The sequence below is a fragment of the Talpa europaea genome, assembly GCF_964194135.1.
Source record: "Talpa europaea genome assembly, chromosome: 4".
Lineage (NCBI taxonomy): Eukaryota > Metazoa > Chordata > Mammalia > Eulipotyphla > Talpidae > Talpa > Talpa europaea.
The window spans coordinates 127,150,040-127,166,026 of record NC_140070.1 but is presented as its reverse complement, the minus strand read 5'-3'; the positions used below and the strand labels follow the sequence as shown (position 1 = coordinate 127,166,026).

Below are 15,987 nucleotides of genomic sequence, written 5' to 3'. Positions count from 1 at the left end.
TTAAATATGTTTATGTTTACAATTGTGATTTTAAAACATGATCATCAAATGTATATATATCTGACAATCTAAAGAACTGTAAATAATAGTACAATTTGGATTGTTTTCTTTAATAATTTAATCAACTAAAGAAGTTTAGGGCTCAGAAAAGAAATTTTATAAACAGAACGAGAGATTAATTGTAACAGAAATGCCATCCCATGTCACTACCACTAAGATAAATATTATTTCCCTTGAAATAATCATGAGGAAACAGTTGGTTTGCTTTGAAGACATTCCTTTCAATAGTCCATTTTCTAAAAGCTCCTGAGTTTTAGTCCAAAAACAGTTCATTTCCATCTCCTTTTGATAACCAGAGGGGGAATCAAGCCATACTTTCAAGCCTTTTTTTTTTAAAATCACTTTTGGAGGGAAATAGCTTTCTAAAGCATATTTTTCATGAGTGTAAGCAAAAATTGGTGAATTCAGTTTAATCTCAACTCAAGTTAAACTTTTAATAATTCCCTATCTTGTAAAATTCCTTGCTGCCATTAGGCCTTGCTTTGTGAGGTCGCCAGATTTCTCTCAAGACTTCTCACTAAAAACTCATTTCACTTATGCCCTAGCCCATTAACAAATCTACTTTTCCAGCTGCAATACTCTAATAACTTAAATTTCTAAAGTAAATGCGATCCTTTGCTCCTTTGAAAACAAGTTTTGGCAGTGATTAAAATAAAGGAAACCACAATTAAAGAGCTTCAAATATGTAACATCAGAGACATGTGTCAGATATAAACATTATAATATATAATGAAAGGAAATGCCCAAATCACATAAATCAGCTTAGGCAATGGGAATACAGATATATTTTAAAAGATGGAGAGTCAAGGAATAGGTTTATTATCTTATTTTAAATCTGAGTTTAGGCACAGATGGGTCTCATGAGAATGACAGAATTGATATTCAGCATTCGTGAATCAAAACACACGTAAGTCATATTCACATTCAGTGAACTTACCTTATAAACTTGCCCATATGTTCCATTTCCAACAAGTTCCACCAATTCAAAGATTCCTGCAGGATCCTAAAAGAAAATAAACAAGTAGTGAAAATTCAAAACAATATTTCAGGCATCGTCTTAATCAAAGACAAATACTTAAAAAACACAAAAGAACAACTTTAATTTGGGAGCTCTCCTGTTAATAATAAAAACTTAAAATTTAATTCAGCTACAGTTATGAAATTTGTCAAAACCCATTTTTGTTTCTGTTTTGCATTTCTATGAGATGTATTTAAATCAGACAAAATGAAACATGACTTCCAAAGAAACAATAAAACAAAATGAACACACTTCTCACTACCAAGCAGGACACACTTGCAGGTACATGAAGATAAAATGAAAGACTCATCATCCTGAGGAATTCTAATTGTTAAGATAATTTGTCTTTGAAATTTCTGAACTGTTCACTGTGTGGAACACTAGCAGTTAAGAAAGGGGTGTTCCTTATCATATAATTTCATTCATATAGTGTACACAAAGAAACAGATGAATGAAGTAAATAAAATAAAAATAACCTTCTAAGACTATAGGACCAAATTAGTGGTCACTAGAAGGGTGAAAGGAGAGTGGGTAAAATGGGCCAAAGGGATCAACTGTGTGGTAAAAAATGTTACTGGACTTTGTGTTCTTAATGTAGTATATACAAGAAGGGGCTCTTGCTACGTGCCCTTAAAGACACATAAATAACACATAAAACCTAAAACAGCACAAACACATAGTAAAAGTAGGGATGATGTGATAAGTACACAGCTGTACACAGCAGTTCCCAGGGAAGCCACTTGGCCACTCTTGCTGCCCCTAGAAAAGGCTGCGGTGAAGCAAACACAGAATGCTGTTTTTCACTTTCCACCTTTTGTCGCAAAAGCAAAATCCTCTTTGGATTTCTTTCAGTTATTGGAACAGGTGCAACTGACCCTTAATAACACAGGCATTAGGGGCACCAACCCCACACCGACAAAAATCCAAATAAAAACTAATAGTCAGCTTTCAAAAGCCAAAGGTTCAGCATCCAAGGATTCAACCCACAAACACTGGCGGTTATTTGACCACATGATAAACCTACATGGCGATTTACATGTTTCTGGCACAAATCCTAAAACTAGAAATTTTCTCTGTGAAGAGAACACCGAAGGTGTCCTTTGTTATGTTAATGAAGTGACTCTGGGAATGAACCTGAGGAAGAACCAACCCTCTGATTAAAGGGTTGCAACTTCTTGTCCCATCCTTTCACCTTCAGAAAGGAAAAAGATTCAAAAATTGAATCAGCTGCCAATGGCCAATGATTTAGATGTAAATCATTCTCTGTAATGAAGCCTCCATAAAAAAGAGCTTTCCAGGTTGGTGAACATGTGGCCATAAAGGGAGAAAAGGGCTCTTGGAGAGGACCTAGAAGCTTCTGGCACTTCCCACATACCCTGCCTGAGGCATCTCTTCCACCTGGCTGTTTCTGAATTAACAGACTTACATAGTAAACCTTCATATCCTTTTATAATAATCTAGTATATAAAATGTTTTGAGTCCTATGAGCCTCTCTAGCAAATTAGTCTAACCCGAGGAGTGGGTGGTGGGTCCCTCTGATGGACAACCAGTAGGGCAGAAGTGCAGGTAACAGCCTAGACTTGCAATGCAAGACTGAGGTGGAGGCAGTCTTGTGGGAGCCCTTAATGTATGGGATCCGATGCTCACCCTGGGTAGATAGTGTCGGAGTTGAGTTGAATCATCTAACACCTAGTTGGGGTCTGAAAATTGTAGAAAAGAACCTACACACTGCACAGTGACCAGAACTGTACGAACAGTTCAAGCACCTGTCACTGAGAAATACTGAAATCAGCATTATCCATTGTTACAAAGTGAGATGGGCAGGAAAACCACCATTCAGACTCAAGTCCTGACAAATCAAGATTAAGAAGCCTGTGAGTTGCAGAGAGGAAGGTGTAGACAACATCCTAGCAGGATCCATGAGACAGGAAAACACAAAGGACCTGGAGCTCTGTTAAATTGACACCCGACAACTAAATACACTGTCAAGACCACCAGCGAGGCCTAACCATGGAAAAGAAGTCATGTCTGTCAAACCACTAGGCCATTAGACTACCAGGTTTTTTATTGCAAATGGAATGAGAAAGAAATAAGGAAAAGAGGGGAAGGCCCACAAATGTGGCAGCTGCTATTGTTGCTAAGTTGTGCTTCCCAGTAGTTTGTTTGCTCAGTGGTGTTTCTGCAACAAATTTCGAGGGAGGTTCTACATGTGCTTGAAATATCTCAATTGTGTTTTCAACATTCATTTTGCTAGACTAAAAAAATATGAACGAAAGAGAGGAGGTGTAGGACGGTGATTACTAACAGCCTGAAGGAATCTGGGAAACAGAGCTGAGGTGGAAGGAGAAGGCAGGTGCAGAAATAGGCTGCAGAAGGAGGCCCAGCTTCCACACCCCAGGGCCACCCTACCTCATAGGACACTCCTGAGCTTTGGGGTTCCATCAGAAGGTGTCCATTAATGGGCATTGGCTCAGCCAATGGGGTTCAAAGAGGCTCGGTGCTGAGGCTTTTATTTGAGCTCCTATAGAGAAGCTCTTTCCAAAGCGGAACACACTCAAAGGGCTCAGAAGCACGTGTCCAATGAGCTACAGAGTTTAGTTGGCAACTGAGCATGGGTAAGCACCCCAGCCAGAAATAATGAATAGGTGGGCTCCCCAAGAAATAAAGTTTAAGAATTAGTGAGATTTATAGAGGGAGGGTTTACTGGAATGTTCTTCTGAATCAACACCAGCAGGAGGGAAGAAAGGACTAGGCTGAGCAGACAGAAGAGGTTAACTGTGATGCACCCACAGGAGCTCAGGAGCTGGGATGCCTCTGGAATTATCTCACCCAAAGACATGGGGCCTTTGCACGTCACCTCCAGTGACAAGTCAATGCATGCAGGTGTTCCCTTACTGCCTGCCCTCCCAGCAGCCGTGTCTCTGCAGTGGAGAGGGGACCTGAGTGACATGCCCCCATGTCACTCACAAGCATCATGGTTATAAATGAGTACCAGTTTGGAACTGAAGAGTAGTCTATGAGAACCTATCTTCTACAATATGCTGACAGCAAGTAAGTAAGACAAAATGCATTATGAAAATTGTGGTATTTGCAAGGAGAGGGTCGTGAGACCCTAGAAAACAGAAGGCAGAGGTACTGCATTGTTTAGGGACACTTAGACTTAGCGCTCACCCTAAGCTTTCTTTGCAAGCCCATTCTTGAAAGTTCAGTTGGTATTTTCCAAATTAGTGCCACCCCTCCTTCTCTGCAACCACAGCACATCAGCCAGAGCTCTATGGCAACCACTTCCACAGAGTAGCCGCTCTCTTCTGTTTCTCTCCCCTGATGAATTACAAATGCCACGAGAGCAAGGACTGCAACATATTTATCTTAGTCTTTCCTGCACTTAGGAGGGTGGCTAACACATAGCTGCTAGACATAACTGGTTACTGAATAAGGGTGATGTGTGCTCCCTTTGCTGCACAACATGTGTACCGCAAGTCACAAAAAATGGGATCAGAATGTAGAGCCAAAGGTCAGCAAACTTCTTCTTCAATCTAAACAAGCTGTCGCAGTCACTGGCCACTCAATCCTCCATACCCCACTGGTAATTGCACGGAACTGTCACATGCATTAGCTCTTGTGCTATTTTCAGCTGTAAGAAAATCCATGAAGTCCTTAGTGTGGCTGTGTCTCGTGTGCTTTGACAAGCCAAGCTGTCAAGCTGCCCCACGTGCAAGGCAATAAGGAGATGATGCCTCACCTAATAATCATGTTACAAAGACAGGAAAGCTAAGACAAGAATCAGCTCAATTCTCCCCCTCATGTTTGCTTAGCTGCTCGTAAAGCCAGGATGGGCAGCATGGAAGAAGGTTACACACACCAAGGAGAAAAGAGCAAATCATTGACATTTACCAAAGTCAGGAATCCCTGTTGGCTACACATGCCTTTATTCAGATCTTAACCTTTGCTGGAAGTCTGAGAAGAGAATTTAATTCCAAGGTAGAGTAGTTTACATTATTCTATAATGAAATATAACTACATAGCAAAAGGCAAGCTGTTTCATGAAAGAACCATAACAGCAAATATTGATGAAGTAAATGTGGTTAGTCAATATAGCAAAAATCACAAAGATAACTAACATTCCTTGAGCATTCACGAGCCACACAATATTCTAAACATTTTCAAGGTAAAGGTCATTTAATTATCACACCTCCATCAAATGGGTGCCATTGTTATTTTTGTGTTTATAGATGAGGGAACTGAGGCAGAGAAATTAAACACTTAGCCATGATCACACCAGCAATGACTGGCAGAGCCAAGATGGGTACCAACTAGACAGAATCAAACCCTGGTCTCTCCACCACTCCCTACTTCAGCAGTTTCATGGAATCAGAATTCCCAGTCTGTGATTTACCACTTCCCAACTCTCAGATACATTTCATAAGATTGCTATGCCTCCATTCCTTCACCTTTAAATGGGGACATATTACCTTCTTCACATGGTTACTGTGAGGCCTATCTACACTAGCCCAGAGCCTGAAACATACTAGGACTTCAATAATTGGTAACCTCCTTCTTTTTCTTTTTTTCTCTCTGAAAAAGAGGGCATTTAATATACAATCACTTCTCGGCCTTTTGGATAAGATCAAGTGTAATATACAAGGAGTATCACAGAAAAGGCAATCAGTGTTTTACACACTTTCAACTAATAAAGCCAATAAAAGAAATCCTATTTTTTTATCAATAACACCATACAGTTTAGTAAATAGTGAGCTATCTATGGGCAAGTGGCTATCTCTGTATTAGTGAGACAACTGGGAAGACACATTAACTTTTTTTTGGCTCCTGGGATGTTGGAATAAATTCTCTTTTCTGTCAGTTGATAAAATTCTGGCAGTATTGGGAGCCTCAAGCTTGACTTCACAACAGGTGGGGAGATTTAAGATCTGGGGGTTAATATTCTCAGTGTCTGAGTTATATTTTAATTCCTCCAGGTCTCCTGAATAATATCAGATTTAATGGAACAATAAATAACATCTCTAGATTAAATCCCAAAGACTAAAAAAGGCAAACTTAAATATAAAACTAGAGTGATTACTTCTTTTAAAGATGATACATATTCTTCCCAATTCCTCCCCACCTTCTTTGAAAATGAAATTAAGAGGGATTTCAAGGGACCATGACAACAGCTTACACACCTTGTCCCTAAGTCCTCTTAACAACATAGTTGTTGCATGGCAGAGCTTTCACTTGAGGTCATCAGCCCTTTGGCAGGGTGAACAGCCCACAGCAGACTAAGGACAGCTGAGCTGGCTCCCCCAGCAACTCCCTACCCCCAGATTCTCTACTGACATCTGCCAAACGACTGTGCTTACTCTAAACTTATGGGCACTAAAAAGACCAAAATGTTATTTCTCTTAGAACCATATTTAGCAGCTGTTTTGTTCAGCTTCAGCCCTAACTGACAAGCATATGCTTACCAAGCAAAACAGAACAAAGAAAACAGGAACAGTAGGAGAACTCTCCGTATTTATCTTGAGCCTGCAAGCTTTTCAACATCATGTTCTTCCTAAGTAAGCCCTGGAAGCATGCGATGCCACACCCCACATTCCAGTCCATACTGCACTCACCGAGGCAAAGGCCCTCCATGCCTACTTTTTACTGGCCTTCCCAGTAACAGGGTCTGAGGAGCTAAAGGTCCTATCTTCCACAGTAGTGTCTATGAAGTCCCTGAGAGCCACCCCACTGTCCACACCCACCTATTATTGGCCCACTGTCCTGCCTCCTGGTACTTCCAGTGTGAGGAATGAAATAAGCAAGTAGATGTGACTATGTAATTACATGTACACAGTCATTAGATAAAAATGACAAGGACATGCACAAAAAGTACAAGGAGCACCAAGAGCACATATCTGGGAGAGCTAGAACAGTCCAGACTGATTTTTATTAACATGCTATCTAAGTCAGGCAACTCAAGTGGAAAATAAAAATTGCTGGATGCATATGCCTATCAAAGGATTGATATGTTAGCCTATTTCCCTCCTTGCGAGAAATGAGCATGCCTATTCTGGTTTTCCCCTGTTTAAGTGGGATAACCCTGCTGTATCCTGCTTGTGAACATGGTAGACTCTCCTTAGCTCCATACATCCTTGGCAAAGACAGTCCTATAGGCTGGATCCAGAGTGCCGTGTGCCCCCATCCAACTGTGCCTGCTCTGCTCAGGTGGCACTGGTGTCCTTTCATCAATACTCACCCCTGTCAGGGTCAGGACATGGTTCTGACCAAGAATCAAGAACATTATTCTCATCACTCGTGGCTTCCAGGCCTAGGGACAAGGCGAGAGCCATCCCATCTCCTGTCAGGTTTCTCTTCCTGTCTCCTTCCTCCTAGCATCGATTAGTTACACGTGCTACTGCTCAGACTTGGTAGTGAAACAGCTCCCTCCCACCTGTTCCTGCTCACTGCTTCACTGCTTTCTGGAGTAGTAACTACAAGACCTTACAATATAATAGTCATTATCACTGTCTTTGGGCTAGATGGTAGCCTTATATTTTATATATATTCTTAATTTTAATCCTTACTAACAACCAAGAGAAGTAGACTATCACTAATCCCAATTTTCAAACGATGAAACTATGGCTTCGAGGTATTAAGCAACTTAGCCAAGGTTCAATAGTACATGGTAAAGACAGCAGCCAAGGGATGACTATAAAGTAAAGATAAAAATACCTCCCGTGAGGGCCTCCCCAGTGGCGCAGCAGTCGAGCGCTGGGTTGCGACGCTGCCCGCAGCCTCTGCAGTGCCGGTTCAATCCCCAGCTGCTCCCCGGCCACCGGAGGAGGGTCCCACATGGCGCGCAGACCTCTCCTGCCGCCCACTGCTCCCCTCAGCAGTGTACTTCGGTCCTTCTGCCTGCTCTGCTCCCCGCTCTAGCTCTGGTGAATTCTCTCACCCTGTACCCAGGGCTTGTATAAATAAATAAAAATAAATCTTTAAAAAAAAATACCTCCCATGAGGATTGTTCCAAGGATCGGAATCAAAATATATGAAACATTTAGACAAAGCAAGGCAGTGCTTAATAAATAAAAACTACTGCTCTGAGTGCTGGTGCTACGGGTATATTAAAAGTTGCTCAAGGTAAGAGCATTGGTTAGTAATAAAGGCAGGATTCAAATTTAGATATTTTGATTCCTAAAGTCATCACTGCTCACTTCTCTACAAATGGCCAATGCTGAAACCAACTTGGGGATAGCAGGGCAGTGAAGACCTTGCTGTCTAACTTCTTGCTGGAAACCCAAAGGTTGGAAGTTCACAGTTACTCAGTCCCCCTATGATCTCATCAGAGCCTGGAGTCCAAGAGAGGGAAACAAAGTGGGCGCTCCGATTTCCACCTGAACTGAATTTTCTTTTTCCTACTTTGCCATCAGCTAGGATGAAAATTGATTACTTTAAGTCAACCAATTAAGTAACAGTGCAAGGCAATAAACCATAGTTAAGCCCACAGGCTCTAGAAACAAAAAGCCATTTATTCACTAAGATGATGTCATTCAATCTCTCTGTGCTTTAGTATCTTACACTGTAAAATAATAATAGTAATAACCACTCCATAGGGTTATTACAAAATGTGTGTATACACACACACACACACACACACGACATTTAAATCAATGTCTGGCATATTTTAAGTGCTCAAAAGTGTTTGCTAATCATTCTTTATCCTGGAATGAGAATTCCAAGAAAGCATAACTTCTATTGGTTCTATTCACTGCAGATACCCCAGTACTTAGATCAGTGACAGGGAAATATAAATGCTCAATAAACATTTGCTGAATGAATCAAGTTCCCACAATACCATTCACAGTGGTGTTAAAACTCTGATATTTGGAGCAGGAATTTCTGAGATTGTATCAGTAAAATACCCCTCCCCATTTTACAAAAGAATAAAGTGAGATCTGGACAGATGTTATTTACTCATAAGATTTTTTTGTAACAAGTGTTTAGGAGACTTATCTAAGATCTCACCTCAGTAGTGGCAGAGTTAGGTCAGGAACACAGTCTTTTGAATGCCAGTTTTTCCCTGGGTTCAGTAAATTTTTTTTTAAGATTTATTTTTTATTTATACAATAGCTGGGGTATAGGCCAGAGGCGAGAGGTGAGAGGATTCACCCAGAGACAGAGTGGGGAGCAGAACAGGCACACAAACTGAAATACACTGCTGAGGGGAGCAGCAGGCATGACAGGAGAGGTCTGCCGCGCCATGTGGGAATCTTCCTGGCCTGCCGGGAATCGAACCCACGCTGCGGAGGCTGCGGACAGCTTCACAGCGCTGTGCTCAGCCCGCTGGACCACCGGGGAGGCCCACAGTAAAATTTTTAGATAAACCAAAGGAAATTCACAGTGTTTTAAACAGTGAGCCTGGAAGGGAGGAGAGCAAGGGATAGGAGGAGGTTGAGTAAATACTTGTATTCAGTAGTAAATTCCAGGGACTTGAATTGGGAAGTGAATTTATTTCATGCCCACAACTGATGTAACAAGATTGATGATACATCACCAATTTGACATCACTGAGACAGTCCATTTGGTAGGTCAGTATCAGCATAAGAGATAAATGTAGTCTTTCAAAATGTATCTTTCTCAGTGCATAGACTTTGCATATTCATATTCATATTTAGCTCAGTTCCAAATTATTTCCTTATAGGAGAAAACAAAGCTGACTGCATGGGCAAAATGGGGATATGAAATTAAGAACATAAAATTAAAAGGAAAACAACCAAGGAAGGACTAATAACATTAACTTGAAAACTCTTCCTCATTTTGGTACACAGGCACCTCAATCCCTTGCCAATTGTTGGGATCCCCTAGCCAGCCCTTCTCACACTTCCTGACCTGGCATTCCAAGTCATGCCCACTCTCACTGTGCTCGAGAGGGAAGCATGAGGCCCCTGTCCTCTGTCTTTCCAATACGCCAGAAGTCAAGGAAAGGCACTTCAATGTCTCAAAGAGATTGAGAAAATTCTCTAGGATACTAGGCCACGTGGCAGATTTTGGACAATAGGGCTCTCTACCTTCCAGAACTTTCCTCAGTCCTGCCACAGTTGTTCAACTAGAAGATGGCAAGCTGCTCTAAAGATCGGCATGTAGACAAAGGTGCCAGCCTCCCCTCCCTGCCCATCATCTGGTTGTGAGAGTATATTCAGAATGCAGCATGGAGACTTGCAAACAAAGGAGCTCTTTAGACCTGTCAGGACAGAGGAACTCTCCAGTATTTCCAGCAACATGAGGTCAAAATGATGGGAACCAGAACAGCAAAGATTTTGGCATTTTGCCTTTTTCCAAGATGCTTAGATGAAGAAAAAAGACAACAGTTGCAGCAGATGGACTTTAAAGACAAGAACTGATTACCTAAATAATTAAGTAAGAAAGATCAGGAAACCATCCAAGGTTCTATTTTGGAAAAAGAAGCATTAACCCTTGCCCCAAAGGCACTCATTTACCACCTGCTTACAACAGACCAACAACGCTTGTATTTGCTTGAAAGCATTTTTAGCATTTCTTCCCACACCTGTAAGCAACCATGCAGTTGACAAACTCCCCCGATGGGATAAGGAGGTTCATGTGGGCTGGCAGAATCTCCCCCATCACTACTCTCTCACATTCAGAGAGGGGTTGAACGGCCAACACAGCCAAGAGTCCATTAATGGCTACCTCGGCAGGCGCCTGTCATCTGGTAGATGGCTGTACCAGTCCATTACTTGGTTTTGCCAATAAATGCTACAGATGGCTGATTAATACCACTCCAATACATATCATTTATTACAAGCCTTCATTGGTTTCTGACCTGTTTTCCCTTTGAGGCTTTTAGGCTTTTTTCCCCTGTCTAGGCTAGTACAGATAAACTAGTTTGTTACAAGGCTTTGGAATGGGGGGGCTATGCACCATTTGTTCAAGGATCTAAAGTATTTGGGGGGAGATTAAGAAGCTGAAGTTAAATTTTTCTGTGTCCCGCCAGCTTCCAAGGGTGTGGTTATCTACTGTCAAGTAAATTTGGGGACATAAGCTAAAAAGATGAACACCTGAGTTCTTCTTTACTGCAGGACCTTTCAGAGCCTTTAGTACACTAAAGCACCCTGTGAATATCCAAGAAAGGGTAAAGCGTTCCATATTTCCCAAAGCTGTCTGATTATGGAACAAATTTTGAAGGTTAATACTGTATCTCTCTAAGCAGTATTCAACCGTGTGCTGTTGAACATAGGTTGGAAAATGATAGTGAATAGAGCAATCTTTTCCATTCTCATTCCTACTTAGGCAAAGCATGTAGCAAGTTATTGTAGCAGATGGCCTGTCCAGTATCCATTTGTCCATGGTATCTTAGTAATAAAAAGTCCCAGTTTTATTTGAGAGGCAATAAATTGAAACCCAACACTAGAGACCCAAGCCTTGGTGAAGTGAGTAGTGAATATGTGACTGAAATCTGGCCAACAATATATAAGCAAAATTATTGTGTGGGACTTGAGAAGAAGTGCTGAGAGACACACACTTTTCCTACACCCTCCTCCGCCCAGTTGCTTAGAATGCAGATGTCATGAGTAGAATGCTGCAGCCACATCTGATCCTCTGGTGAATTTAAGAATGCTAGGTTGTTATAGCAGAACAATGAAACCATTCTAAGCCTCTAATGACAAAGTTAATGTGCCCCCACTGGACTGCCAATATCTGGACTTCTTCACTATAAGAGAGAAATGAATTTCTATCTTCTGTAAAATAGTTTGGTTTTTCTGTTCAATGCAGACGAATTCTAATTGACTTGCTTTAAAGTTTGGTATTCAGATATTTTTATTTACTTATGTTTAGCTAACAGTTCTTCCTTAAAGTACTCTCCTCCACCGTGATATCTTGTAAAGTAGGTTTTCATTATGACAGTTCAAAAAACATTGGCGCTCTCCTCCTGCTGGTGTGTTATAGATGGCACGTCCCCAATCTAAGTTAGGTACAGCCACATGATTTGCTTGGGTCAATGGGATATGAGTGGAAGGGATGTGCTAGCTTCAGATGGACTATCTGATTGAAAGTGCAAATACTATGATGACTGTGGAATCACATGTGGACATAGAGCCTCGAGTTGCCTGTGTTCTTAGGTGGCTGATGAATAAAGTCCTCTCTTGATCACTCTGGACATGTAACATGGTCAAAGAGTAAGTTCAGCTGTATTACATCTCTAAGATTATTTGTTACCACAGCATATCCTAGATTATTTTGAATGACAGAATAGAAATGACCAAGAAATCCTAACAATAATCACACTATATAATGTTTCAGGATATCTGAAACAACGTTTGAGAGGAGCCATTTTTTATTAGGTGCTTCCTAAGTTCCAGATATTGTAGGGGGCATTTTGCAAAAATTATTTTACTTAATCTCTGTATTTTTTTAAAGATTTATTTATTTATGCATACAAGAGCTGGGTACAGGCCAGAGATGTGGGCAGGTGAGAGGATTCACCAGAGACAGAGTAGGGAGGAGAACAGGCAGATTGACCAAAGTACACTGCTGAGGGGAGCAGCGGGCGACAGGGGAGGTCTGCAGCGCCATGTGGGTTGCTCCCTGGCTGGCCAGGGATCGAACTCATGCTGCAGAGGCTGCAGATGGCTTCATAGTGCTGTGCTTAAACCCTTGCGCCACCAGGGAGGCCCTTAATCTCTGTATTAATCCTGTTTGGTAGGTTGTTCACAAAAGACCAAGCTATGGCTAAGAAACTAACCTACGTAAGATCAAGTCCAATGTCCAATGTACATTCTCCCCACCGTCTCCAAATTGCAACATCTGAAAGCAGCCCTGCAGATAACAAAAACCCTACAGAACTGGCTGGTGACATAAGAATTCTGGGAACCTTTTGTTAAGAATGTAAGGGGAGTGAGACTCTTAAAATGGAGCTTGCTTTCACATGGCTGACCACATTCTATATGACCAAAACCAGAGCATGCTGGGGCTTGTAGTCCCTATACCTTACTGAGGGCAACAGGACTGCAAATTCTCCGGAATGCTCATTTGTGTGCCTTTGAACTGAAAACCTGCTTTTTGAGCCACTGTCAAGGTAACCTAGCAGCTGAGAATAACTAATTGGGCAACATCCTCTGACTGTTGGCATGAACAGTTATCATCTCAGTATCACCGTGGCAACCTGACTGGAATGCTGGTTATTCACACAAAGAAAAACCGGCCTCCATTCAGACCAGGATTGCATTTTTGTCTTGATTCCACTTTCCCCATTACAAGTTGCTACTGAAAAGACAATACTTCTTTTAAAAAGAATGTTTATTACTGGTCTATGGAAAAACTGCATTTTTGTAGTCTGGAAAAATTTGGAATGGAAGGGAATAGAAAGAGGGTAGTAGTATACATTTTATTGCCACGGGCAAAGAGATTTTATTAAGACAGGCTCTCCACAAACAACAGTGAAGGTTACAGTGAGTAACCTGGTTACGAGTGACTCCATGTAACCAGGCTGCGGAATTCTTGGGAGATGTGGATGGCACAGTATGGGTGATGGGTCACTAACAACTAGATGACATGAAACTGATCAGGGGTCATGTCCTAGGCATCTACAATGTGCTCTTGTAAACCCCTCCTTCAAGGCCTAGCCTACGTAACTCCACCACACAAGCCCAGCCTCTACCTTAGCTACTGACTGCTCACCAGCCCAGAGGGTCCAGTATGTTCTCACATTTTGTATTCTTGTTTCTACTATCAAGAAAGTCTTCTGTTCATATCTCTTCAGGCCACATCTTACCAGTCCTTACCAACTCAAAGTATATTTCATACCTAAGGCCCTCCCATTATGTTATATTAAAATCTACATACATCCCATGTCTGCTCTAAATGTATCTGTCATACTGCCCTGGAAGGCAGCTCTCTGGGAAGCAAGGGTTATGTCTTCATTATCTCTGAATCCCCCAAGATGTTCACAAGAGATGCCTGACATATCCACAATATGATGTGAGAGGACAAGTAGCAACATTTATATCAACCAACCAGGGTTTGAGAGGGTTTTTGCCACTTCTAATTGCATAATCTTTGCAAAATTACTTAATCTTTCTGAGCCAGTTTCTTCATCTATCAACAGATGCTCCTCAAAATGCAGTCCATACCCAGCAGGGTCCACGCTTTTTGGAGTGTTTAGAAACGCAGACTCCTGAACCCTGCTCACACCAACTGAATAGGGATCAACATTTTAACAAGATCAGCAGGTGATTCAAATGCTAATATTTCAAAAGTACTGACAAAACTTACCAAGTCCAGGTACTCTGAGGTAAAATTAAGTTTATGGAAAATACCCAGCAGAGTGTGATTCATAACAAACCCTCACTAAATAAGTAAACCATTATGATTTAGTGTCAATAAATACATAGAAAATTGAATTGTTTGGTGTTATGGAGAAGTCAGATATTGGCCACAAGGACCATGAATACTGGTAGTAACAGAGGAAAATCAGTGAGGTAAAAGAGAAGAGAAATGAGGGCCTCCACGGTGGCGCAGCGGTTGAGCGCTGGGTTGCGAAGCTGCCCGCAGCCTCTGCAGTGCCAGTTCGATCCCCGGCTCCTCCCCGGCACTGGAGGAGGGTCCCGCATGGCGCGCAGACCTCTCCTGCTGCCTGCTGCTCCCCTCAGCAGTGTACTTCAGTCCTGCCAGCTCTGCTCCCTGCTCTGGCTCTGGTGAATTTTCTCACCCTCCTGCGCTTCTGACTATACCCAGTGCTTGTATAAATAAATGAATAAATCTTTAAAAAAAAAAAAAAGAGAGAGAGAGAAGAGAAATTAAAGAAAGACGGTGCTAGATCAGAGGTCTAAATGCAACTTCAACATTTACCTGACACTGAGCAAATCCACTGAAATGCTCTAGCCCTTGCTTTCTTTTCTTATCAAGTAGAAATAAAGAATACCAATGGGCTGCCTGCCTCCCAGAGTTGGACTAAAATTGAAATGAGACAAAAACATAAAGGAGTTTTGCCAAACACAAGGCATTGGTGAAGTCAGCTCTTATCAGTTGTAACACTGAATTAAAAGGTTCCCATCACAAAATCACCACTCCTGAGCTCACTCTCCAGGGTGGCCATCCTTGAAAGACACGTGGAGGTCAAAATGACATATCAAGACCACTGAGGAATACGTTCAGTCGATCCCATTTTATAAGAGTTGAGGATAGAGTTTAACTAACATGAATCCCAAGAAAAAAGGAACTCACTGTGGGCCTGGGTCCTGTCAGAGGCAGCGAGCTCTTGGGGGCCATCTGTGAAGGGGTCCTGAAGACCCCAGGTTGCCAGGCAGGGCAACCATTCTGATGAGGAATATCAGGGCAGCATTTGAGAGGCCTGCACTAATCCATTTCTCAAGAACTCTTCTCACAAGAAAGGAGGAAGGATGGAGGTTAGGGTCCCTGCTTTACCCAGACACGCAGCACAATGTCAGTGCTAAGAGTACAGATGGCAGGAACCCTGGAGAGGAAAAGGGCTTGGCTTTGAAACACAAATAGAATTTGCATGAGGGGAGGGGGGGGCAGGGGGAGGGGATGTTTTTAATGGCATTATTCATTAAAAGATAAATATAAATCACATGCATCACTTCTGTCAGAAATAATCAAAGCCCAGAAACATATGACATACAGGATAGCACCTTAACTCAGCAAGCACTAGATTGTATGTAAAAACCACAGCTCCACAAACAAATTGATTGCAAGTCTTGATCACACGTGACTATGACTTGAAGTGACACACAACACGGGAAAAGGAAGATAAAGCCATTATTACTGCTTTTTAACAAAATACCATGTTTGACACTTTACTTCTCCAGGCAACCAAGAACAAGTATATAAATTCCACTGCTGTAATATTTTGTTGACATCATTTTCTCCAGTTAATCCTGCTCCCCACAAAA

At 41.8% G+C, this 15,987-nt stretch overlaps 1 protein-coding gene across 9 annotated transcripts in view; it reads right to left on the bottom strand.

Annotated features, from left to right (window-relative positions):
* The window catches only part of TNIK (TRAF2 and NCK interacting kinase), a gene marked incomplete at both ends in the record, with an annotated part of 390,832 nt that overhangs the window by 299,093 nt on the left and 75,752 nt on the right, over positions 1-15,987 (bottom strand). For all 9 annotated transcript variants that reach the window (XM_084231409.1, XM_084231410.1, XM_084231414.1 and 6 more), the window contains one exon: positions 998-1,063. In XM_084231409.1, coding sequence (XP_084087535.1) covers positions 998-1,063 — 66 coding nt within the window. The remainder of the gene's footprint in view (positions 1-997; positions 1,064-15,987) is intronic.